Source organism: Phyllostomus hastatus, unplaced genomic scaffold (assembly GCF_019186645.2).
Source record: "Phyllostomus hastatus isolate PE091 unplaced genomic scaffold, TTU_PhHast_1.1 phas_scaffold_78, whole genome shotgun sequence".
NCBI classification, from domain to species: domain Eukaryota; kingdom Metazoa; phylum Chordata; class Mammalia; order Chiroptera; family Phyllostomidae; genus Phyllostomus; species Phyllostomus hastatus.
In genome coordinates, this window is record NW_025334041.1 from 6,083,308 (window position 1) to 6,109,102 (window position 25,795).

Below are 25,795 nucleotides of genomic sequence, written 5' to 3' on the forward strand. Positions count from 1 at the left end.
GCCCGATTTGCTTGTGGGTTTCAGAGGAAGTGACTGAAAGGCCACCGAGAGCTGAGCAAAAGCACTGTTCCCTCTCGGATCCCCTCCCCCACATACAGCATCACAACACAGCAACATGGGCTGCCCAGCCCTGGTGAACACCTAAGGCTCCGCCCCTTATATGTAACAGGTGTGCCAAGACAAAAAATACATATATATGGCCCAACTGAAAAAAACAGATCAAAGCTCCAGAAAAGATACAACTAAGTGATGAAGAGATAGCCAACCTATCAGATGCACAGTTCAAAACACTGGTAATCAGGACGCGCACAGAATTGGTTGAGTATGGTCACAAAATAGAGGAAAAAGTGAAGGCAATGAAAAATGAAATAAAGGAAAATGTACAGGAAAACAACAGTGACAGGAAGGAAACAAGGGCTCAAATCAATGGTTTGGACCAGAAGGAAGAAAGAAATATTCAACCAGAATAGAATGAAGAAATAAGAATTCAAAAAAATGAGGAGAGGCTTGGGAACCTCCAGGACAACTTTAAATGTTCCAATATCCAAATCATAGGGGTACCAGAAGGGGAAGAAGAAGAGCAAGAAATTGAAAACTTATTTGAAAACATAATGAAGAAGAACTTCCCCAATCTGGCAAAGGAAACAGACTTCCAGGAAGTCCAGAAAGCTCAGAGAGTCCCAAAGAAGTTGGACCCAAGGAGGCACACACTAAGGCACATCATAATTACATTACCTAAGATTAAAAATAAGGAGAAAATCTTAAAAGCAGCAAGAGAAAAGGAGACAGTTACCTACAAACAAGTGCCCATAAGACTATAGCTGATATCTCAAAAGAAACCTTCAGGCAAGAATGGGCTGGAAAGAAGTATTCAAATTCATGAAAGGCAAAGACCTACATCCAAGATGACTCTATCCAGCAAAGCTACCATTTAGAATGCAGAGCAGATACAATGCTCCCCTGATAAGGTCAGGTTAGAGGAGTTCATCATCACCAAGCCCTTATTATATGAATGTTAAAGGGACTTATCTAAGAAAAAAAGATAAAAAATATGAATAGTAAAATGACAACAAACTCACAAGCAACAACAATTGAACCTAAAAGAATAAAAACAAAACCAAAAATGAACTAAGCAACTAGAACAGGAACAGAATCACAGAAATGGAGATCACATGGAGGGTTATCAGTGGGGAAGGGGTGGGGGAATGGGAGAAAAGGTACAGGGAATAAGTAGCATAGATGGTAGGTAGAAAATAGACAGGGGGAGGTTAAGAATAGTATAGGAAATGGAAAAGCCAAAGAACTTTTATGTACGACCCAGGGACATGAACTTGGGGTGGGAAGATGCAGGTGGGAGGGGTGTGCAGGGGGGAGGGGAATGAAGGGGGAAAATGGGACAACTGTAATAGCATAATCAATAAAATATATTTTTAAAATGGCAAAAAAAGAGTGTAAAAGAGTCTCATTACCAAAATTTTGGCTACATACTAATGCACGGAAAAATCTGAAAGTAATAATTTATAAATAAATTATAAATAATTTAATTATTCTAATTTTAAAAAATGGACCTTTACTATTTAGGAATTGTTTATCAAATTGGCAATGCATAGTGTTTAGATAAGTTAATTTTATTAATAAAGGAAACTCTATCCAGAAGAATGTTTTAATATTTAGATGTTATATTAACAGGAAATTAAAACTTTTACTTCAATTTTATTTTTAATGTTAAGAAGTATAATAGTATAGTCAATAAAATACTTTCAATCATAAAAAGTATATTACATTGGAATAAAATTCAATAATTGAAGAAAATGCCAGGAAGTAGACTTTTCATTGAAATACAAATTCAAGAACAGGAATTACCAGCATAAATTTCTCACTGTGAAAGAAGAGTTTAATCACATATTTTAACTGGATAGGAATAAGTATAAATCACTATAGTATTTCAATTTCTCTGGATACACAGAGAAGATGAATGTATTATTTCTATTGCAAGACTTACCATCTTCCTGGATTTATACCATTTGCAGCCATTAAAATGTGGACGGGGTACACAGCTTTTCTAATTTTTTTAGGGGGTACACAGCAAAATGTTCGCAAACCACCGGTCTGCACTCCGGACTCTGCAGCGTGAAACCCGTGCTCTGCGGTCCGACCCTCGAGGCTCCTCAGGACCTAGCTCCTTCCCCCTCCCTCCTTCTCCGTCTCCCACAGACCCGGGCTGTGGCCTTGGCCAGCTCTCCTCTTTCTCACCTGCAAGTCTTAAAAAAATGCCACTGCTCTCTTCCGAAAGGCCTTGCCCACCTTTTTCTGTCACAGGAGGCCCTCCCATTCCTCCCCACTCAGCCCCTCCAGCAGACCGTCCCCAGTACCCCAGGGCCAGGTGCAGTGTCTTCCTCCCCTGGGGTCCCAGGTCACCAACAGGTCCCTGTGCCCCAGCAGCACAGGGTGGGTGCAGTGACCCAGTTGTCCTTCTAGTCGTCGGTCTTTCCTGCGGGTCTGTGGCGTCTCTTATTCACCTTGGCCTCCTCAGGCGTCCGAGCACATAGTAGGTGCTCATCAGTATGTGTTGAATGAATCACAGGATGGAATGGCCTCTGGCGTCGTCACTCTTGGGGCTTTATTATTAATGTTTTATGCATTTCTAAGTCAGCCATGCCGACCACCCTGCACCTGTCAGCCCAGCCTGCTCGTTCCTCTCACCGCCCTTGCCTGGGCCCCAGAGTGCCTGCAGGCCTGTTCTCACCAGCAGGTGTCCGATCCGGCGCCTCTCCGTGTGCTGGTGTCCCCAGGGGAGTCAGCAGCTGGGAACTCGCTGAGCGTTTTCTCACAGGAATGATGTTCCCGGTGGTGGTGGGGGGCCAGGCCACAGAGCCTAATCTCTCTAAACGTCTTGAAGATACTAGATGCCTGCAATTAAAAAAAAAGCATTCAATGACAGTAAAGCCACAACAATGTTAATATTACATGTGTTTTAAAAGATAAGTTCATGAGTTTCTAATTTTAAAAGAGTAATTTGCCCCACGGAGCACTCAGCAGGTGAGACAGGAACGAGCAGTCGTTGAACACCTGCTGGGTGCCGGGAGCGGGGGCGGGGCTGTGGCGGGCACACCTGGGCTGTGTGCGCCCCCACCTCTGGCCTCGTCACCGCAGCTGAGGGGAGGAAGGCTGGTGCTGGCGTCATTTTAGGTGGTGACTTTCCTACTTTGCTCTCTTACTCCCTTTTCTTCTCACCAACATAAAAAAGGCCTGGATGATGCTCATTGATTAGAATGACAAAATGTAAAACCCTGTAAGGAACTCATGGATACAACCAACTGCATGTTGATTGCGGGGGTTGGGGGTGGTAGATGGAAGTAGGAGAAGGTCTGGGGGGGGGGCGGCAAATGGTAATGGAAAAAATACAGTAAAAATGAATTATTAGCAATCAAAACTCGTATCCTCTGCCCCTACCCCAGCAGGGGAATCCCAGAACAGACTCTAGGTGTCTGTGAAGGGACACGGGGGAGGGGACATACTGGACTAACCCGTGCTGGTCCAGCAGGGATGCGGGGACCCAGATGCAGGTGCGGCGTGACTCCCAAACCTGCGCCCTGCCCTCCCCAGCCCCAAGCTGAACCACAAACGCCGTTCTGCTTCTCCCTGGTCTTCACACGTCTTCTCGTCACCTCATTCACGGACCCTCCCTCTCAGGCTGGCCAGCACAACCGATTCCAAATCCGTCCGCTTACCTCTGCCCCCACAGCCACACGTTACTCTAGTCGAGCCACCATCCTCTTCGTCCAGGACCAAAATCGTCTCCTAATGTAGCTCCCACTTCCCCCTCTAAGCTCCTCGCTCACCTGACGGCGGGCATGATGTTTACAAGACCCAGGTCAGGTGGAAGCAGCCCCTCCACCGAACCACCCAGGACACCCCACTGCTCCTGGGGTGACCTCTTCTGTCATCTCCGAAGGCCAGGCCCTGGCCCCCACCTAGCCCCGCACCTCACGTCCCGCCACTGGGTCCTGGCACCAGGCTCACCTCCTCACGCGGCACTAACTCCCCCTTCTACCAAGCCCGCCCCAGTGTCCCACTCTGCTTTCTCCTTGCCATTGTGTTAGCCATTTTGGGGGTGCATTTCTGCAAGAAGCCTTCTCTATCAGCTTGAGCTAAGAAAGTTTATAGCAACCCATCCTCATTACCCCCTGTTCTTCTTTCTTTTTTTAAATCCTCACCCAAGGTCGTGTTTATTGATTTTAGAGAGAAAGGAAGGGAGAGGAGGAGAGAGGGAAACATCGATGTGAAAGAGAAATATCTATTGGTTGTCTCCCCCGTACATGCCCTGACCAGGGATTGAACCCACACCCTAGGTGTGTGCCCTGATTGGGGATCAAACCCACAACTTGGGTATGTGCCCTCACCAGGGATTGAACCCTCATCTTTTTGGTGTACAAGATTGACTATTCCAACCAACTGAGCCACTGGCCAGGGTCACCAGGTTCCTTTTCCCCAAAGCACCTACAATTATGTATAATAATTGCTTACTTACGATCCCATTTCCCTAATAAAATAGAATCTCTAAGAAGGAAGGACCCACATCAGCTTGTTCTCAGCCTATGCTCAGAGCCCAGCGTCTGGGAGGGACTCCCTCCACACAACACCGTGCTCCTTCCCCAGCTGCCACGCACCCAGACTCTCGGAGCCTCTGTTTGCTGGTCTGGAAAATGAGAGCAATTATGCTTCCATCTTTGCGAAGTTGGAATGAGATGGTAATGCATGCAAAATGCTTTGAAAACAGTGAAGCACACGCTAGCCATGTGATGAGCCATGTGTGCTCCTACTCGAGGTCAAAAAGGAAGTGCAGTCGCACCCAGCCCAGCTCTCCCGGCTGCCAGGGGCTGTCAAGACTTTTCAACCAACTGCGAGCTTCAGACCAGTGGGGGCTCTAATAGGCCGCTCTGCGCAGTTGGCTGCATTTCCAGCCTGTGCAGTCATGGTTATAATCACAGTTCCAAGAGCTCTGTTTCATTTCACAGGGATTCCGTGGCACCGTCTGCAAACTACCCCAGCTGTGCGACCACAGGCAGATCTCGGTAGCAGGTGCTTTTATTCGGGCCCATTTGCTTCTTCTCCTACAATATCAGGGGTGTCGGTATCTATTATACTCATTATTTTCAGGTGCCAGGCGAAAAGAGATTTGGGTGACCACTGAGCAGAATGCATGGCTCTCACCTGCTGTCATCCCTCCCTGAATGAACAGTCGCTTGGACGAACTCGCTTTAGCAGAGCCAGACCTTTTTCCAGCAGCCGGAGAACAGCCTGTAATGGGGAAATTACTCTGCCCATGCATCTCGCCAAGGGAAAACATTCTTCAGCTTGTCAAGACAGTGCAGCCTCTTAGAAGAAGCAATAGCAAAGTCAATTTCTCCATTCTTGCCACTAAGGGACTAGGGACATACCTCACTGTAGAACCAAAATTAACAGCCCAGCGGGAAGAGGGGCTGAGCCCACTGGAAATGGGCAGGGACGGGTGAGAGAGAGAGCGCAAATCCAAGCTGAGCCCAGTCTGGGCGCTTACCTATTTCTAGCCCCGTCACCTGCTTTTCCTCGGGGCCCTTTTGGTCATAAAATCTCTTCACTAGGCAGAGTGATAATAATGCCAACACTCATCCGATCCTCAGAGAGAGACTTTACTATTTCGCTCCGTTTTTATCTGTCTAATGATTTCCAGCTTCAGCCAGCACTACGGAGGGGCCAGGAAAGCCGCAAGAACGCTTGGCGGGATCCTTCCGAGTGAAGGAAAAGCCTAAATCTTTGAGTACAGAGTAGAGGTTGGTCCCGAGCCACACGATGCTCATCGCATTCCCCCTTCCAAGATGTGGACGGGGACAAAAGCATACGGGTGCTGGAGGTGAATTTGCAGGGGAAGGGGATGGTGTGCAAGGCGTGGGATCCCTGGGGCCCCCGAGAATGGAGCCTCCTTGAAGAACATTCCAAGGAGAGTTTTCTTATCCTCCGCGTCCATCCAGTCCTTCCGCCCCACTGAACCAACGGTGGGTTTCCCAGGCTTGCACCTCACCGAGTCCGTTCTGCCACTCATTGTTAGAAATTGTTGGTTTCGGTACCCATGAGAAAGAAATCTTGCTGCTAATGAAACTGTGGAAACCGTGGAGAAAGACCCCAGGGTCCTCCAGGCCACCAGTCTTGTTTCTTTCCCGGGATGCCTTTTCTCTGACTTGCTCTGTCTTATATTTTCTTCAAGTCCCATCCCGCCCAACATTTGACCGTTACTTGCAATTGTCCACCCAGTTCATGTAAGTTTGGAATCTACACAGTGAGCTCGCTGTGGACAGGGCTCCCATTCAGTCCATCTGGGGTCCATCAGAGCCCCGCACAGCTTCCGGCCAGGAATGGGTGCTCAGTCACTCTGCACACGTCCTCTGTTAAAGCCAGTCTCCGAGGCTTCCCCGATGCCTCCCTATAGGTGTGGCTTTTGCCTCGATGAAAAGGAAAAGACAGCAACTGGCAGAATTTTCCGGCGACATATCTAGCCTTCCATAGGTTTTCTTTTTTAATTGATTTGAGAAAGAGAAGGAGATGGGAGGCGATTTGCTATTCCACTTATTTATGCATTCACTGGTTGCTTCTTGAATACGCCCTGATCAGGGTCAAACCCACAACCTCGGCATATTGGGACAACCTTCTAACCCACTGAGTGACCTGGCCAGGGTGCCTTCCACAGGTTTTTTTTTTCTCATGCATGTCTCCATAAACAGGTGATCCTAGACCTGGCTGGTGTGGTTCAGTGGATTGAGTGCCAGCCTGCAAACCAAAGGTTGACTGTTCGATTCCCAGTCAGAGCACATGCCTGGGTTGTGGGCCAGAGGCAAGAGGCAACCATACAGTAATGTTTTTCTCCCTCTCTTTCTCCCTCTCTTTCCCTCTCTCTAAAAATAAATAATTAAACAAAAGAGAGAGAGAGAGAGAGAGACGGTCCCACTCTCCACAGGAAGAGAGGCTATGTCCAGGACTGTCATCTCCTTCTCATCCGTTCAGTGAGTGTGTGCTGAGCTCAGGGACCAAGCTCAGGCAGAGCTGAGCCCTGGAGCGGACGAGGAAGTCACTGACTTTGCCCTCCAGGAGGGCAATGTCTGCAAGGGAGGACGTCAGAGTAGCTCTTAGCACCAGTCCTGGGTGGTGAGGACGAAACGCTGGGCAATGGAGGAGACGATGAGATTTCAGTGGAGTTTGAGGAGGACCTTGAATGACCAGGCAAAGGCAGGAAGGGTCCAAAATAGTACACAAAAACATACAGAGGCTTTCAGCAGGCTGGGCAGGAATACCATGAGGTCCCTCCAGTGCATGGGGCTCTTCTGAGTGGAGTAACATTTGCTTAATTTTGGTCCTTCCGCACATGTGTCATCTCAAAGACCGGTCGGTTAGGGGACACTGAGGCAGCACAACACTCCACAATTGTCTCTGTGTGCTCCTTTGTCCCTTCGTCTGAACAAGAAAATGCCATCAAGTCTGTATTCAGCCAGGAGGCTCCCCGACCCTGTTCACTTGAAAACTAGTTATCCTGACTCATACGTCTGGAACGATCCGGGGCACTCCCTGAATGCTCCGTTCCGGCTCAGCCACGCCAGTCACCCAGGCTACCTGTCATTTGCCTCCTCCCTTTGAAGGTGCGTGCTGACGATGCTCTGACCACTGAAAACTGCAGCACGCCAGGTCTGGAGTAATCGTGGTCTTCCACCCGTTTTAAGAAGGTGTGGAAAATCATAAAAGCCACAGCCTAGGTCTCAGGCAGGATTCGCAGGGGAATCTCCTCTGCGTGGTGTCTGCGCCGGGTCTCCAGTTTTTATTCTCACACCCCCACCCTCGCCGTGCTCCGAGTCCGTGCTGGGCGTCCAGGGCTGCAGCCCACCGATCAGACGCCGTGTGAAGCGATGTCTGTGCGAGATCTCAACCCCGTCCCCACGACGTTCTTCTGTGACCCTGAGCGGCACGTCGGGGCCGTTCGCCGCAGACGCAGCAGGACAGGGCCCTGCTTGTTTCACCCCAGAGTGCGTGGGGCAGCCACATCCTGTGATGAGGCTGCAACAGAGAGTCAGCGGCACTGCTGCCGGCGAGCTGGCTGAGCCAGAACTCGGCAGCAGGTGCCCCTGTGAGCCCAGGCCACGCGCAGGGAGACCCCCCCACCCCGCCGCCCCTGCCACCGACCGGGAAACGTCACTCAGGTGGCTGCTGCTCCCGTTAGCTCCCTGCAGGTCTGCAAACATCTGTGGCCCGGCCCGCACCACTGCTCCAAAGCTGGCCCTGTGCCCGGCACTCAGAGTTAGAGGAAGACCCCATGTCCACCCTCGAGGGACCGAGTGTCTAACTCTAAACTCTGAAACATGAACTTCCACAAGGGGAGGCAACTGGCTCTAAGCCACCCCGTTTGTAAGGGACTGAGCCAGAATTAGGATCCAAGTTGCTGTGTCTAATTTCAAAATGAACCCTCCCCCTTTTCTACCATACCCCACTGCAAACTCTTATCACACTGCAGTATAATTATTTATAATTGTTTCTCAGCTGCTGTTAAAATGCGTTTATTTCCTCCTAACTTAACAGGCAATTAGCAGAGACACAAGTCAGGCTGTGGAAGTGTATTATCAGCATGGAAAATAGTCACATATATTAAATACACTTTGTGTATTTAAAATAAAAGTAAAATTGGTTTATCTCTGGATGATTGGTGTGATAGTTGTCTTTTTTAATGCTGTTCTATTTTTTTAATGTTCTAAAATGAGATCGCATCACATCTATAATTTTTTAAAATTATTTTTAAAATAAAATAAAACATATGTGAAAGCACTTTCTAGACCATAAAGTGCCAGAAAGTATCAGCTACGAAATTCATTGCAAGGCGATAAACCCCTCGATGCGTGGATTAGGTCAAAAGCACGTCTCACCGGCCTTGACAGTTGACGGTGACAGATGCCCCAGCAAGGAGCTGCTCTCAGAGCCGTCAGGCGGTGGTTGCCAGGGTCGCACCACCCGATTGGCTGGGCCCAGCTCTGCCCAGCCTCCCCGAGAGCCCGGAACACTGGCGCCACAGCCCTGTCGGGTGCTGCTGTGTCCAGGAGGGTGCGAGCCTCCCAGTCTCTGCTGGCAAGCCCTCATTGCACGGAAGGTTTTCTTCCTTTCTGCCTGGCCTTGCCCAGTGGTACTATTCACATCTGCTACCTGCCACTTCCCGCAAGGAGACCTGGTGGAAATTTGGCTTTCACGACACCTTGCATGTGCATGTGGGTCCCCAGCTCCTTGAGCAGATGGGTAATAGTGAGCTGACTGCTGAGCCAGGCACCCTGGAACTTCATCGCAGATTCAAGCTTTCGTTCACCTCTTTGGAGATCAGCCTCGGCTACTAAGCTCTCTTCTTCTTATCTCAGAGAGGCCAGCGGCCTCCCCGCGCAGGCTTACTGGTGTCTGGCTGACCGACCCCTTGGACAGAGAAGTAAGAGTCCCCCCCACTTTGGGCTTCCCCAGCAGTTCCAGAGATTAAGGCTCGTGATAGACCCTTCTAGGAGTTTCAACCTAGCAATTCTGGGCCTTTACACTTATCGTATATCAAGGTTGCTGAAGGCATGTATTTCTAACTTAATCCACGGTTCCTTCTAGACACTCATTATATGAGTGCATGCCTTCAAGCAGTATGCTCTGTAGCAGTGAGGTCAAATAATGTTTTACCATGGCTTTATGATTTTAAGGCACGTTCAGCTGCACTGTAGTCCTCCCAGCAGCCCTGTGGGAAACATATTATTACATATTCGCAGTGAGGGAACCAAAGCGTAGCAAGGCTGGATGGTAAGTCCAGGATTCAAGTGCAAGACTCAATTTTGCACGGTCTCCTTTAAATGACATCTCTCTCCCACATGATCAAAACAGAAGCGGAAATAAAGCAAAGACTCATTGACTCCCCCAAGGTCACAGAGCTCACAGGTGGCAAACCTGGGCTGACAACCAGTCTCCTGACCCCAAACCCACGATCTTACCACACTGCGCATTTCACCACAGATCGCGGCGAATTATGCCCACGGCAGAGTTTCGAAGGTGAATGGCAGATGAAAGCTGTTTTGGGAAGGCTGGGATGCACACATTTCCCCTTTCCTTCCCAGGACTGTCCAGCATGGTTTTCCGCGCGGCACTGCTGACGTGGTCTTCTCCCCTGCAGGGTGTGTGGCGGTGGTGTCGGTGATTGAACAGCTGGCCCAAGTTCACAACTCCTCGGTCCAGGCCTCCATGGAGAGACTGTGCAGCTACCTGCCCGGTAAGGACGGGAAGGGTCGCGTGGGTGGGGGGGCTCCCTCTCTTTCTCGCTCGTGAGTCACCCTGAGCAAGTTTACAACCGGCCCGTCCTTATGGAGGGGCATCTGACTGTGTTATTTCTATAAACTGGTATTCTGTCGGGCTCCTAGAAATTAACACAAAAACAAGGAAATCCCTTGTTTTCCCCAGGTTTCTCCTCTGCCATTCCTCTCCCACCACGGCAGAATAATGTGGCTAGTCATGGTCATTGTGATCAAAATAATGAACGATTTTAATAATTTATGTTAATTTGACCCCATGCACAGACCCAACACGAAGCTTTTGGCTGAGAATACAACTGATCTCCAAACCCCAGATGGGAAATAACCAAACAACCTGGGAACATTTCTCTGATTTGAACTGGATCGTAGTCAAATCCTTATGTGTTCTGCAAAAGAAGCAGCTGATTGCTGGTTTAAACAAGTCATGCCTTTGTGGTTCAATCTCAGCAGAAAGAAAATATTCTTCTATCCCTTAAGGATACTGCTGGGTGACTAGTCACAATGAATAAATTTCCACAGGAGTCCAATGGTCATTTATTCAATGGTAAGGAACTAACTCATCAAGGATTCCCACTCTGTTTTTCTAAGTAAGGCTGTTAGGCTAAAGATGATTGTATCTTTGATGCGCAGCTCATGCTGTGCTGACAGCACCAAAGCGCTTTCAGAGAATGTAGTGCATGCAGCTACCAAGTCAATTTTTTTTATTTTTTTACTTTATTTTTTTCTTTTGATTTAATCTTTATTGTATTTTTTCCACAAAGCCAGTTTTTCCAAAATTCAAAAATAAAGACTGGGAGAGGGTACTGTACAAACACTTGTTTACCAAATCCCAGATTCTCCATTGCCAAGATGTGGACACATTTACCTCAGGTCCTTCTTTTGTGGAGTTAGGGTGACCTTCAAATGCCCTTTGGTTTCCCCGACTGCCAGTTCCATTTTCCTACCTCTCTACAGAGCCCCACACTCATGAACTTAAAGACTATTGTTCTTACCAAGCCTTATACTTTCACAGTCACTTTTGTGAACTCACACCCAATGTACAGTGTTGTTCTGTGGTTGGTTGGTTCTTTTAACCTTTTCTTGGTGAACCAAATGTAGACAATGACACGAAATAAATGAGTACCTTTAGCACCTTGTAAACATAGCTCGGGTCAAGAAGGAACACAGAGGTAGCCCCTCTAGAAGGCCCATCCACACACCACATCCCATCCTAAGTCCCCCACCCGCCGAGAAGGACCATGTCTTGGGTTCTGCTACAGTCATTTCCTTGCATGGTGGTATAGCGTTATCACCCAAGGGGACATCCCCAGACACCACCGTCCTGACCAGCTTTAAAATTTGTGCCCTCTGTTTTCATCCACAACTTGCCTCTCCATCCCTTCCCCTTCTTTGTAACTCAGCTGTGGAACGTGCCCGGAGGAGTTCCCCGGATCCCCTGGGTGCGTCCCTGTGGTACAATTAGGCACACTTCCCTGTGCTCCGTGGCAGCCGCGTCCAGAGGCTCGGTCAGACCCCAGTGTGATTTCCTTGGCGAGGCTTACATGCGCTGGCCTTTTCTTTCTTCAGACGGCCCTCACAAGTGCTTTTCTTTTTTCTCTTTTTGCGATGTGAACGGTTGTTGGTGCTCAATGACCAGACCCGTAGTTTGCAGGGGGTTGCAAAATGGTGCTCCTTCAACCTATCGTTTGTATTTCATTTAGTAATTGAAATATACAGCGTTCAGCAAAAATAACAGCCCCCTTTTTTATTATAAAATTCTTTTATGACAAAACTCTTTTATTACAAAGTCGAAAGCACGTCATTCTGCAACGTAACAATATCACACTCAAGCACACCATACGATGTTTCGGGTGAAATGTTCAAATTGCTGTCCATCTCGTGGGAGACACCCACGTGCCCTACCCACCACACTCACGCAGGCCTCATTCTGTCGGACCCGGTATTTAGAGACAGTGCCTGTCCTCACCATCACATTTTATAGATGTTTTCCCCCAAAGTCCCTGATGGTACTGCTCATACTAGAAAGAAAGGATTAAACACTTAATTCTTTTGCTTTATTTGCCAGTTTTCAAATAATCCATTGCCTTTCTATTACTATCCCGAAGTAGTCAATTAGCTTTCTTTAAAATGCCATTATGAACTCAAGCCCTGGCTGGCGTAGCTCAGTGGATTGAGCGTGGGCTGAGAACCAAAGTGTCACAGGTTCGATTCCCAGTCAGGGCACATGCCTGGGTACAGGCCATGACCCCCAGCAACCGCACACTCATGTTTCTCTCTCTCTCTTTCTCCCTCCCTTCCCTCACTAAAAATAAATAAAAACTTTTAATAAAAAGATGCCATTATGAACTCATGAATATGTACATACTTGATGAGTTTCAATCTATTTCAATTACTACCTTGCTGAAGTTCCAACTGTCCCAACTTTGACTGGTGGGAACCTCTTCTGTTTGGCTCCTGGGTCCTCTGACACGGCCCTACGTAACCACCGCTGACGGCTTCGTCCCTGAGTGGGGTGCCCAGGTGTCCCGAACCCGTCTCACACTTTTCCAGCCCCAGGCTTGAAGTCAGTCATTTGCTTTAGAAGCCCTGGTTGCTTTGGGAGGGAAATAATATTTTAAAACCACAATCTGGATGCATAGGAACACTCATTGCTATTGAGTTGATCATTCTTTCTAAGCCTCTGCAGTAGGCACCGATACAAATACACACACACACACATTTGCATATATAATTTTAAAATAATATATCTAATAAGTTCATATCGACACTTTAAATTCAGGGCTACAGGATTTTTTTTCTTCATCTCTTCTCTCCGTAGCTGTCCCCTGCTTCTTTCCACACTCTCAGACCTCCTTCTCAAGGACAAAGGGATCGATAGAGTTAAAAGAGCCCATGATTATTCATCTCCCTGTCCCTCTCTGCACACAGAGCAGCTTCAGCATATCAATTCTAGTACGGCTACCGTTAATATGTTTTATGATCATCGAGAGCAGTTAAAACGGGTTTTTGCCTGCGCCTTTCCCATTCCTCATTTAATCGCTGCACTGTGTTATCTGAGGATCCCGCCGTCACGTACAAGACCCGCTCCCCTCTCCCCCTGATTTCACGTTCGCCCCGTCAGCGGCCCTGAGATGGATGTGCACCATCAGCGCTTACGAGGACGTCAGTCTAGCTGGGTTGCTGTCTCCAGCTCATTCCTCAGGAAGGGCTCTTGGGAAATAGTCTCCGAATTTCTTGCATGTTTCATAACACACTGTCTGTGCCTTTTATACTTGAAAGTCAATGTTTTTCCGGATATAAAAACCCTTGGCCCGCAATTTCTTTCCCTGAGTAGCTGAAATATGTTATTAAAAAGCCTAATGATAATCTAATTTTCTTTTTCATAGAAGTCTATTTTTTGCCTAGAAGTTCAAAGGATTTTGTTTTCTTTCTTCTGTAAGATGTAGCCATCTAACTAGAATAGGTCTCGGGGTTCTTTGTTGCACATGGATGCCCTGGGGATGCACTGTGCTCTCACAATAGGGGCTTTCAAGCACATTACTTGCGATTTTAGGAAAGTGTTTAGCCTTTGTTCAGTTGCCTTCATTTGGTTTTCTTCTTCAGGGATTTCTATTATTCATACTTTGAATCTTCTTTGCCTACCTTCGATATTTGGCCTCTCTCTTGAATACCTTTTATCTCTTTATTTATTTTATATCTTAATTTTTCCCTCCCTTTCACCTTTCTATTTCTCTTAAGACATCAGCCTTTTCTTCCTTTTCTCTTTGGTTCATCGTCATTTTTTTAATAATCTTGTCTCTTCCCTGAGTTCTTTTATCCCGTATCTGCGTTTTTATGATTTTCATTTCTGTTGTTCTTTCACGTCTTACATCTTCGTGCTAAAGCTTCTTAGCTCATTTTGAAATATTATGTTTTGTTCTAATCCTTTTTTGGCATGGCTTTCTGGCATGCTTTTGCTATCTGTAGGAATTTTGTTCTATTCCTTATTCTTTTTTTTTCTTATAATAACTTCGTATGGGAGTTGACCTAGATACATTTCTGTTGCTCATTTTTATATGAGATTAGTTTTCTAAAACTCTTAGAAAAAGAAGTGGCTCAGGGTAGCTTTTCTAAATTCACGGGGCTCCTGCTTCTGTTGTTTCCACGCAGTTTGAAAAGAAGGGGACAGTGGCTCTGAGATTTTCTGAATCCATTCCCCCACCCACGTTTTTTGTTTTTATTTCTCTTTACATTGCTTCCATCCTGTTCAGTGCTGACCCCAAGCTCAGCAGCTTCTGCCCACTGGGGTCCCTCTCCTACAAAGGAGGCCTCGTGGGTCAGTTCCCGGACTGAGTCGGTGCCAGGCCACGCTCGCTCTTTAGTGCTTCCCACCTGGAGCTCTGGACTCACCTGTCACTGGAGCAGGCAAAGCCTCTCCAGGCCCAGCTGCTGTTCTTCAGTTGGCCCGCCACGCTTTCCAGCGGATACCTCGGAGTCACCTGGGGGTTCTCCTATCCTTGGGTTTATCTGAGTTACCTGGGGGTTCTCCTATCCTTCGGTCTATCTGAGTTACTTGGGGGTTCTCCTATCCTTGGGTTTATCTGAGTTACTTGGGGGTTCTCCTACCCTTGGGTTTATCTGACATCCCACTGCTTCTCTCAGACATTGATAACCCACAAGGCATGTGGCTGTGGGTAGTCTTACCTTGCCTAATCATAGTTTGGGGCAAGGGGCCAAGATGGTACCCTAAATACCAGCAGTCTTGGTTTGGGTTGCTTCATATGGGGGGAGGGGTGGAGAGAGAGAGAGAGACAGAGATTCGGTAGAGATTCAAAGAAATTCCAAAACTCTACTGCCTCTACCATCATCTCTCTAGAACCGCCCCTTGTGGGGGCCTCAGGCTCACATCGACGTCAGCTGTATGTACTGCCCTGTAACCCCTGCGTTCACGCCACAGGATGTTTGAGGTCTCTGCACACTGAGACGTGCAGAGCTGGGTCAGGCCTCTTCATTGCTCTGTAGTTCTTCACCACATAAATATTCTGCATTGTATTCATCCATCTTCCTGTTACCGGACATCCACGCTCTATCACAAACCGTCCTTTACATTTTCACACCTCTAAGGGAGAGAGAACGGAGGGGAATATTATGCAGAGCAGTCTTCCTTACCGAGACTTGTTTTGATCGGCTGTCATTTCCGTGTGACCGACCACACTGACAGATGATACCATCAGTACCTTGAGTTTCGTTTTCTCTCTTTAGGCACAGTGGTGTGGTCCAAAAATTGAAAGGCTGAGTCATAATCTTATTTCCTAAATTATCCCGTCCTAAAAATACTCGCAAAACACAGGCGGCCCAAACCAAGATCGCTGGTACTCAAGGGGCCGTCTCAGCCCCCTCTGACTCATAGCAGGAAATCTCAGCGTCTGCGGAGGTACAGCGAGAGGCTGGAAGTCAGTTCTGGAAAAGTGAAAGCTCCTATTTCATCAGGGGAAGCAAAGTGGGCATTTTGGTTTTCAGAGGTCAGTCACCTTCGGAATGTGGAGGAATTTCAAAGGATTAAGGAGTCTGTCACTGGGGTTACTGGCATTGTAATAATTAACATTCCCCCCTGGATGGACATAAGGTACTCAGTTCAGGCGAAAGGCTCTTTCTCGTGGCAGATCAGACATAAAGGCGGCAGGTGGGGATGACTGCTTGTTTCCCCTTTATGAGGGTGTTACACCGTGCACAGAGTGGTCACGTGAGTTATCAGACGACAAAGACTGTCTCCTAGCTAAGGATGCCTCGAGAAAATAATCATCCCGGGCCACAGTGCCACCTGCTCCCTGCGTTGCCTTCTGTCCGGCGAGCTGGGAGAGTGGGAGTCGGAGGACATGAAACCGTGCGCGTTAATGCAGTTATTATTATCCCTAATGTTTGGAGCCGTATCGCTTGCATCGCCACAGCTAATCGAGTACAGAAACATCACCTCAGCCGAGAAGGCACGGAAGGGCCCTCTCTGGGAACCACAGCTCAGCACATCAGCCAGCCTTTCTTTCCCGTGTGTGCCGGGGAGAGAGTTTTTCTGCACTGTACAAAGTGTTTCTGACCTTCAGCTTCACCCACTGCGTTTGCCTCTGGCTCTCATTAGTAAACACCTTGGAAGGAGCTCAGACTCCTTAACGGAAAAAAATGATTAATGGAATCACGCTCACCAGGGGTCAGAGGACTCACATGCCCTGAGCGTCTTGCTAGAACTTCACCTTCTCGGGTCACCTATGCGGAAATCTTATCTCCGTATGGTCATACGGTGGTGGAAAAACTCACGCGGACTTCCAGGGAGCACGGCAGCTCCCCTCTCGTCCCGTGGGCTCTGGAAGTCTACTGTGGCCTAGAATGAACTGGGGCGGGTGAAAGATGGGTTCCTGTTGTGAGTACGCAAAAACAGTTTCCTCTTGTGTCCTCATTTATTATTCTACCATGTTCCATACAGACGACTGTGAACCTCCTTCTGCCCACCCACGCACAGCCACGAAGCTGGCTCTGTGGTCAGTTCATCCCACTGTGTTTCAAATTTCTCATCAGTGGCTACTGTGTATCAGTCCCTGCCACACCTGAGACAGAGGAGGCACCAAATAAAACACCCCGAGTACGTTGAAATGCACAGGACAAATCGCATGGGCTTTTGCAGCAAAAGATTTTGAACTCTTACTGAACCTCTGACTGTGTCTGGGACATGGGCAGGTCATTGGCTCCCTAAACCTCCCTAAACCTCAGTGCCCATTCGTACAAAATGACGGTGAAAATGACCACGCTCTCCAGAGGGTCTTGAGAGGCAGAAGTAATGGCCAACATGAAGGTGACTTAGAATCCGGAATGTTCTATGTTTCATTTGCACACCCCCCACCCAGTGGATACTCCTAATGTAGGATGACTGCGCAATTACTTTTTTAACCCTTCTTTGCCCTTGGCAATGGCCTCTCTTTTTTTCCATGCTGTTCCACATCTTTGCCACGCTTTGGAAATCGCACGCTCTTGTGCCTCCCTGGGCACAGGCACAACTTAACCATGTACATTTTATGTCACGTAGGTTGCTGGCAAGATGTTAGTGCCGGTCTTTTTTCTTCAGGGGTGTCGGTGACGGTGCCACCTGATCGTGGCCGCCAGGGCCTGTCTGGCTCTTCCCCAAGACTTTGCACATACACCTCTGCTCTGCACTGTTCAGTGTCAACCTAGAACTTGGCCCTCGGAGGGCCATCTCAGGTCACGCCATTGTTAGTGCTCCAGGAGCCCTAACACACTCTCTTTTTTTATTGTTTTGAGAAAGAGAGAAAGGGAGACAGAGAGAAACATCTGTGTGAGAGAGAAACATCAACCGGTTGCTTCCTACACACGCCCTGACTGGAGAGCGAATCTGCATCCCAGGCATGTGCCCTGACCTGGAATTGAATCCATGACCTTTCAGTCCACAGAACGACGCTCCAACCTACTGAGCCACGCCAGCCAGGCAGCCCCTCCCTCTTAACCATCACCGAACCCATGTGAGGAAACCGAGCGTTGGCCTGATCCCCCTCAGAGGATGACAGCCTTGCTTCCACTGAGCAGAACAAGGTTCTAAAAATACACACACACACACACACACACACAAACACAAACACGCACCTCTAACAAGAGGTTTCTACCAGAAAGAAAACAAATTTTCTCTGCCTTTCAGGCAGTACTTCAAGTTTGCCGAAGAACACCCTGGGGTCGGTCTTGACATCGCTCTGCTCTTGGCCAAGTCCATTCTACATCAGCAACACCTGCATCTCGCTTCCAAAGTGCTTCCCCCATGACGCTGACCGCTCCAAACTCCCCAGGTGGGGTAGGGAGGGGGCTGCACCCTACGACGGCTCACCTCTCAGATGAGGGGGCTGCAACCCAGCCAGGGTTGGGGCAGGAAGCCGGCGAAGGGCAGAGCCGTTAGCCGGGGCTGAGGCTCGGGTCTCTGAGTTGTGAAAGCTCAGAGCTCCCGCACGCCCTGCACCACAGTCCCCTAAAAGGGGCACCAAGGGAGAAGAGCATAGGTTATTTTTAAACAGTTACATTGAGATATAATTCACATACCGTGCAATTCTCCCACGTGAAGTGTGTAGGTCAACGGCCTTTACTGTATTCACAGAGTGGAGCCTCCCTCCGCACAATCAGTTCTAGAACCTTCTCATTACACCGAAAAGGGACCACACCCCTTCCCTGCAATCCCCCAAAGTGTCCTCCCTCCCACTCCCCGAGCAACCACCCATCTCCTGTCTGTCTCTGTGAGTTTGCCTGTGCTGGGCCTTTCAGATAAACGGAATCCTGAGAGACACGGTCTTCCGTAGCGGCCTCTCCCGTCTGCAGGACGCTGGCCGCGGCCATCCCCATTGTAGCCTGTGTCAGGAGCTCACCGCTCCGTGCGCCGAATAAGGTTCCGTGGTGTGTGTGAATGCGTCCCTTTTGCCCATCCAGTCATTAGTCAGTGGACATTCGGGATGACCTTTTCCCACTTCTGGGCTGTTTTGAATTCTGCTGCTCTGACCGTTCCTGTACGAGATGTTGTGGAAATGCACGTGTTTGGGTCTCCGGGGTAGTAAGTACCTAGGAGTGGAAGTGTCGGCTCACACGGTCGGTCTGTGTCGAACCATTTGGGGAGCCGCCAGGCTGTCAAGCACAGCGGCTGCCCCGCTTCCCATCCCACGCCCCCCCCCCCCAGCAGGGTGTGAGGCTCCAGTGCCTCCACAGCCTCCTTCCTCAGCACGTGTGTTACCAGCTGTCATTCCTATTCTAGCATCTCAGTGCGGGTGCAAAGTTGTATCTCATCGTGGTTTCGAGTTACAGTTCTTTAACAGCTGAGCGTCTTTTCACGTGCTTACTGGCCATGTGTATGTATCTTCTTCGCAGAAATGTGTGTTCGGATGCTTTAGGGAAATAGCTGGTGCAGTGCGGTGACGCCATCTGGGCCGGAGCTTCTCTTTGAGGAAACTTTGGATAACTAATTTAATCTCTTGTTACGTGTCGGTTCCGAGTATCTATTTATTCTGGAGTCAGTTTTGGCGGTTTGTCTTTCTAGGAATGTTTCCATTTCATCTAAGTCATTGAATTTGCTGTCGTCACGGCGATGTTCATAGTATAATCTCCTAGTTGTTTTTTTGGTTTGTTTTTTTTTTTTTAATTTCTGTAAGGTCAAAAGTAACACGGGGATAGAGTTTTAAGTTCCTGCTTCTAAAGCACAAGGTGTTTGAAGTCTTATGCCTTATTGTAACAAAGGAAAGTTCTATAACCATAGCTCTTTTAATATAAAAGCAATATTGACATTATTTACCACCGAGCAGAAGTGAAGAACCAGAGAGAGTTCTGTGTCTTTATCCTGTTTGCTCACTACCCTACCTCCAAGCAAGGGCAGCCCCGTTCGAGAGGAGCAGCGCGACAAAATGAAATCTCCCCGGAGAGGGTTTCCCGCCCTTCCCCGGACAGCCCCGATCTGTCCCCGACTATGCGAAGGTCCTGCGTGGGGTTACCAGGGTTCCACAGTAAACCACAAATGGGAGACGCGGGAGCAGGGAGTTACCACGTTTCACTGTGCACAGAGCTTTCCCGTCCTCTCCTAACGGGGGAGGGGAGTGAGTGTGTGTGTGTGTGTGTGTCCCCTGCTGTGGACGGCAGGGCAAGGCCCCCTGTGACTGTGAGCCCCCTTTCACCCCTGAAACACCCCCGGCAAAAACCGAGCAGCCAAAGTGAAGTCCATTTCCCCCCTGGGGTGAACACCGGAGAAGAATCTTTTCCACCAAACGGTATCTCAGATTATTTACTTTAAAGCGAGTCCTGCTTCTTTCAGCGTCCACAACCGAGATCCCCAGCGATCAGCTGTGCGCTGCTATGGAAAATGAAACAAAACCCCAGAATTTAACTCTGGTTTTAAAATAAACAGGCGATCTTTCGCAGGCGCAGGAAACAAACAGGCATTCTCGAAAAACCCGCAATGGAAATGCCATTTTTTAGTGGCTACGTTAACTGTAACATTCCCCTGGACCCGTAAAATTAACGACTTGAATTAATGATCAATGAATCACTCAGCTTCAGCTCCGAGCAAAGATGGTCATTAGTAACTCACGTGTTAAATTCATCCTAATAAAAAATATTCCACTTCCCCTCTTTGTTTTTCTTAGAAAAGATGTTCTTAAAAGCCGCCTGCTACATCGTGGTTAGCATGTTTGGACTGGACATCATAAAGCTGTGAGTATGTCGGCACGTGGGCTGGTTCCGTTGCTGGGACGTGGGGGGACAGTAGAACAGGGAGGCAGCCCACTCTGTCCCCCGCGGGAGGTACTTACGGAGGAGCGCGGACTTGCCCGGAGCTTTCCGGCTCTTGTCAACAGGGAAACATTCAAACCACACTCAGGCCCTTTGTCCGTCTGGGCCAAGGCTGCCCTTGACTCGCTGTGTGGCCGTCTGGCTCAGTTTCTCTCCGAGAGCCTTTCAGGAGTAAGTCCACCAACTCCAGTAAACGACGGGATCCCCTTGGCTGCACACAGGCCTTCGACCCTGTGCCCCGAGCTCCCCTGAGCCGCCCCAGCCCCGCCCCCCCTCCCCGCTGGGTGCTCAGGTCACAGCCTTCCCCTCGGCCCTCCCACCCTCCGGCGTCCTGGCCCTCTTCACCTCCCAGGCCCCGCAATCCCTCCTCTGTGCCCCACACCTGCACTGTTACCATTACCGGTCGGCCTCCTTTCTCTCTTGTATCTTTTCTCTTTTCGCTAAGGGGCACTGGACCACATAAATCATATTCCAAGTCTCTTTGAATGCAAAACGAACCATGGCCCTCTCCACCGTGAACGGCCTCGCCCCCTGCAGGATCCCTGCCCCCCGACAAGGCTGTTTACGAAGGGCCCCGGGGACACTCCCAGGTGCATCCCCGGCTGCTCCAGAGCACGTCCCAGTCCACACTCCTTGTAATGCCCCCTCCCCCTCCCCGCCCTGACTGCCCCCCGACACACACACACACCCCAGAAGGGTGCTGCCTCAGGACCTTGGCACGGATGCCCCCTGCACTTGGCACATGCAAACTGTCTACCCCAGACAGACGCCGCTGCCTTGCACCTCGGCTCCAGGGTCACTCCCTCCGGAAGCTTCCCTGACCCTCCCCAGGCTAAAGTACGCGTAGAAACCCCGCCGCCGCCGCCGCTGCCACCAGCACACACACACACTCACTCCCAGCACTGCAGTTATTACATCTATTTGTAATTGAGTTCTCCCTTCGCATCTCTGAGTCACCAACCAGATGGAAAGCCACCTGAGGGCTAGGTAGGACTGTATGTTATTCCTCTTAGAATTTCTAGGTACTTAGCAAAATACTAAATATTTGGGAAGAGAGGGAGGGAGGGTAAGGGCTTTGTTTTTCTAGGGCTTGGTACAATACTCGAGCATAGAAGGTCTTCAATAAATATTTATATGGTTAATTAACTATTAAAAAGCCACAAAGTTATCGCTACAGGTGAGCTATGAGTAGACCGTTCCAAAGAAAATTCCTTAAACATGTTTTTAAAAAACACCTTTGAGCCTGTGCAATGAACCTGTTTACATACCCAGCATGAGCCAGCTGCTTGGGGCGGGCGGGGTGGTCAGCTTGGCCAGAGAGGGTCCACTGGGACGCAGAGAGGTAGGTGGAAAACAGCCCCAGAGGCCAGAGAGGGCAATACCCCAGATATCCAAAAGGGGGCGCCCGAGATTGGCTACAAAGCATTCTGGGAGTAAAAGGGAAGAGGCCCAAGTTCATTGGGAAACCCTGCAACCTCAGTAGCTGGCTGCAGAGCGCAAGTGTGAGGAACAGATGAGCTCAGGGATCGGGGAGGGGACAGACCAACACTGCACTCAGTACCGCACACGGGGACTGTCTATGGGACGGTCCCCAAATAACTACAGGTGGACATGGGATGCTAAGAAAGAATGGGCCCAGCAAGCCACCAGCAAGGGGCCCTCCCGAGTAGGTGGTAGGAACGGGAGGAAGTGTTTTCTTTGAGACGATTCAGAGTCACGAGATGACTAAGCCTCATGAGTCTGGGGTGGGCTGCTTTGAAGAAGACAGAGGCAATCAACGATCCCCCTTTGTGGTGTGTCCACTCTTTTCCAGCACCCATATTAGCGGTTTGCTGATTGAAATTTCTCCCCTTGTGGTGTGCTCTTCTGACAAGGTGTTTTAATCAACCAGACACAGTCCTTGCCCTGACCAGCGTGGCTCAGTGGGTCAGGTATCATCCCGTGAAACAGAAGTCACAGGCTCGATGCCTGGTCAGCCCGTGCCCGGGTTGCTGGTCTGGTCCCTGGCTGGAGTGCACGCCAGGGGCAACGGACTGATGTTTCTCTCCGTCTCTTTCTCCCACCCTTCCCCTTTCTAAAAATAAATAAATAAAATCTGTTAAAAAAACCAGATACGGTTCTGGGCTGAAGTGGGCCCTGGGAGGGACAACCTCATGATTTGGTTTTACCTGAACTTCAGGCTTCCAACAGTTTCGTCACCCAAAAGCATCACTCCTGCTCATGATTTCCCACCAGTCAGTTCTCAGTGATTCATGGACTAATTATTCAGCAAGTACATTTCTTCCCCGCAGGCAAGCCACAGGTGTTGTTAGGAGGTGGGGCACCTGGGCATTCAGGTTTATCACCCCCGCCCCCGCCCTGCAAGAAGCTGGGCCATGCAGGGAGGACCACCTCAAAGAGCACCCAATCCGAGCCGGGGACCACACGCTGGGTCCTCCTGTACCTGGGCTAGACCTCCACTGTGCCCCAGGTTGCCATGGCAAACCCCATCCGTCCTCGGTTCCTCTTACCGCACTTCCTGGAATCTGTTTACGCTTCCCGCTAAATCACAGAAACTTGTATTCTGAACCCGGGAGCTCTCAGAGATCAGGAAAAGCCTCAGCAGCTAACATTTTTAGAAGAAAAATGCAAAATGGGGCCCTGGCTGGCGTAGCTCAGTAGATTGAGCGCGGGCTGTGAACCAAAGTGTCGCAGGTTCGATTCCCAGTCAGGGCACATGCCTGGGTTGCAGGCCATGACCCCCAGCAACCGCACATTGATGTTTCTCTCTCTCTCTATCTCCTTCCCTTCCCTCTCTAAAAATAAATAATTAAAATCTTTTAAAAAATGGGATTTCTAACAATTATGATACCCTGGAAAGGTAATTAATGATGTTTTAGACAGCAAAAATGCAAAACAATACAACCGTGCCATTCACATGATAATGACAGGATTTACAGGAATGCTTAAATCCATGGTACACGCTAGGGATTGGGATCCAGAAAGGGGATAAAAGTAGAACGTTGCAAGAGGAAAAAACTTCTGTCATTGGTGTGAGTGTATCCCTGCGACTGTTATTTATACTAATATATGAAGCCTCCTTGGAAGTGAGGTCAAATGTCTAAATTTGCCCCGGCTAGGGACCCGGCTGACTGGAGCATCATCCCGCACACCGAAAGGTTGCGGGCTGGATCCCGGTCAGGGCAACCTGCCTATGTTGTGGGTTCTATCCCTGGTCGGGGCACGTACGGAGGCAACCAATTGATGTTTCTCTCTCTCTCCTTTCCTCTCTCTCTGAGATCAATAAACATATCTGCTGCTGAGGATTTGAAAACTAAAAATAAAATGAAAAGGCCTGAATTTGTTCGTTTTCACGCGTGAAAGGCTGTCACTCTGTCTGCTAACTTAACCCTGACCTTGATCCCTTCTTTTGGTTTATGATGACGGTCATCATCACTGACTTCATTCTACGGCAATCCTAATTAAAGGTGCTAATTAGCTCTGCCAAATGTGTTGAAGTCTGCTCCCCGCCCCCCCCCCCACACGCACCTCACTCCCACACACCTCTGTCCTTGTAAAGGCAGCAGGAGGAAGCACAGCACATTATTAAACCATGACGTTTGGGTCCTATCTGCCGCTCTGGGACAAAGAAAACAGCAGTGGGTGGGAATGGCAATTACACTTTTGGAGATTTCGTGAGGATTTCACAAACGGTGTGTAGCTTAGGCCTCCTGCCCCAAGCCTGGCCGAGAGCACAGGGGCTGCACTGCATCTCATACATTCTCCAACAGTCTTTCCTGGGCCTAAGAGGCTTCACATCTTCAATCCTGTCCAGGGGAGTACTTCTCACTTTTACTCTCTAACCGTGAAGCCCCGGTCTTAGAGGACCCTGGGAGGGACACCAGGCGCCCGGCCCCCTCCTCCACTCCTCAGCGCGGAGAACGCCAGCCTCACTCTCTGACCGCAGGGCCCCATCTCCACTCCCACATTCAAGTTCACTTACTCGACAGTGTGCTCTGTTCGGGGAGGGAGGGAAGAGAGCAGGTTTGGGACACCGTCTGCTGAGTTGGCTCTGGTGGTCCTGGACTGCCACAGACTGGATATTGACTGTAGACATAAATAAAGGAAGAATAAATACACAAATAAGAAAGCAAGGTTAAACAGAACGCATTTCTTTATCGCCCTCCCAAGTCCACTAAATGCTAGACCCCCATAAGACGGAAGTCTTCAGTTAAACAAATGGACCCCTCCGTGGAGGGCACATGTGTGAAAACAGCCACCTTCTCCCGATCAGGGACCCTTGGTGGACACCAGTTTGCTAATGGGCCTTCCATCTGCCACACGCAGCCTGTCCCACAGCTTGGAAGCTGTGGCCTCTTTATGCCTTAAGTTCCTCCCTCTCCACCATCCCGGGGCCAAGCAGATGACCCGGCGGACAAACTCTCTCTTCCCCTCTTACCTCCGGCGCTCACAAAGGGCTGAGAAGCCGTCTTGCCGGTCCCACTGTTAGTCTCGCTCAGCTGGGGTGAAATTGGGGAGCCCGCAGTCCCAGCCTATGTTCTCGCATGGCAGTGACCATCAAAATATTTGAAGGTCTCCGAGGTGGCCCCTCCTTCTCTGGTGGCCTTTGATAAGATACATTTTCATCAATATGAGGCAGTTCTTCCTGCAGAAAGTTTCATGATAGAAATTCTCACGGTTCCCGCCCCCCGCCACCCCCCCGGGCACTTTCCAGTTGGCGGTTCAAAGGTCAGACTGTTAAAGATCTTAAATGACATGCTAACGTCCAGAAATCATTAAAACGGCTCCTTACCCACTAAAGTGGAACCAGGGTGCCATGCCTTTTTGTTGCCATCTCGGTGTTCTCTTACCTTTCTAAAGCTCCATCGTTATTCTGCACGCCCAGGAAGTAAACAGGGGTGGGGGTGGAGTCGGGGGCGTGGCTCCTGTGACTGACAGCTGGGCCCGAGGCCCCGGGAGCCGGCTGGCCTGTCGTTCTCAAGGGCCGCCCCGTGTATGGGCTGTGACTGCTGTCAGTCAAATAAACAAACAAAACATAACAACGGAAACACATGGCCCTGCTTGTGAAGGAGGAGGAGGAGGAGGAGGAGAAGGGTCAGGGAGAGAAGCAAATGGTAGTCACTGCAAGCGTTGTAGACGTGGTCATTGTAATAGTGGGGGGGTGGGGG

General features: G+C 49.3%; 1 protein-coding gene and 1 long non-coding RNA gene across 2 annotated transcripts in view; one reads left to right on the plus strand and one right to left on the minus strand.

The window, feature by feature from the left end:
- Positions 1 to 25,795, plus strand: part of AOAH (acyloxyacyl hydrolase) — a 133,788-nt gene that overhangs the window by 6,797 nt on the left and 101,196 nt on the right. Inside the window, exons 2-3 of the mRNA XM_045827765.1 lie at positions 10,202 to 10,297; positions 20,483 to 20,549. Of these exons, the coding sequence (XP_045683721.1) occupies positions 10,202 to 10,297; positions 20,483 to 20,549 (163 nt within the window). The remainder of the gene's footprint in view (positions 1 to 10,201; positions 10,298 to 20,482; positions 20,550 to 25,795) is intronic.
- Positions 1,760 to 25,219, minus strand: LOC123811541. The gene is made up of 3 exons (XR_006784400.1): positions 25,066 to 25,219; positions 24,610 to 24,713; positions 1,760 to 2,910 (listed from the first exon to the last, which is right to left on the minus strand). It is a non-coding gene; the product is annotated as an uncharacterized LOC123811541 (long non-coding RNA).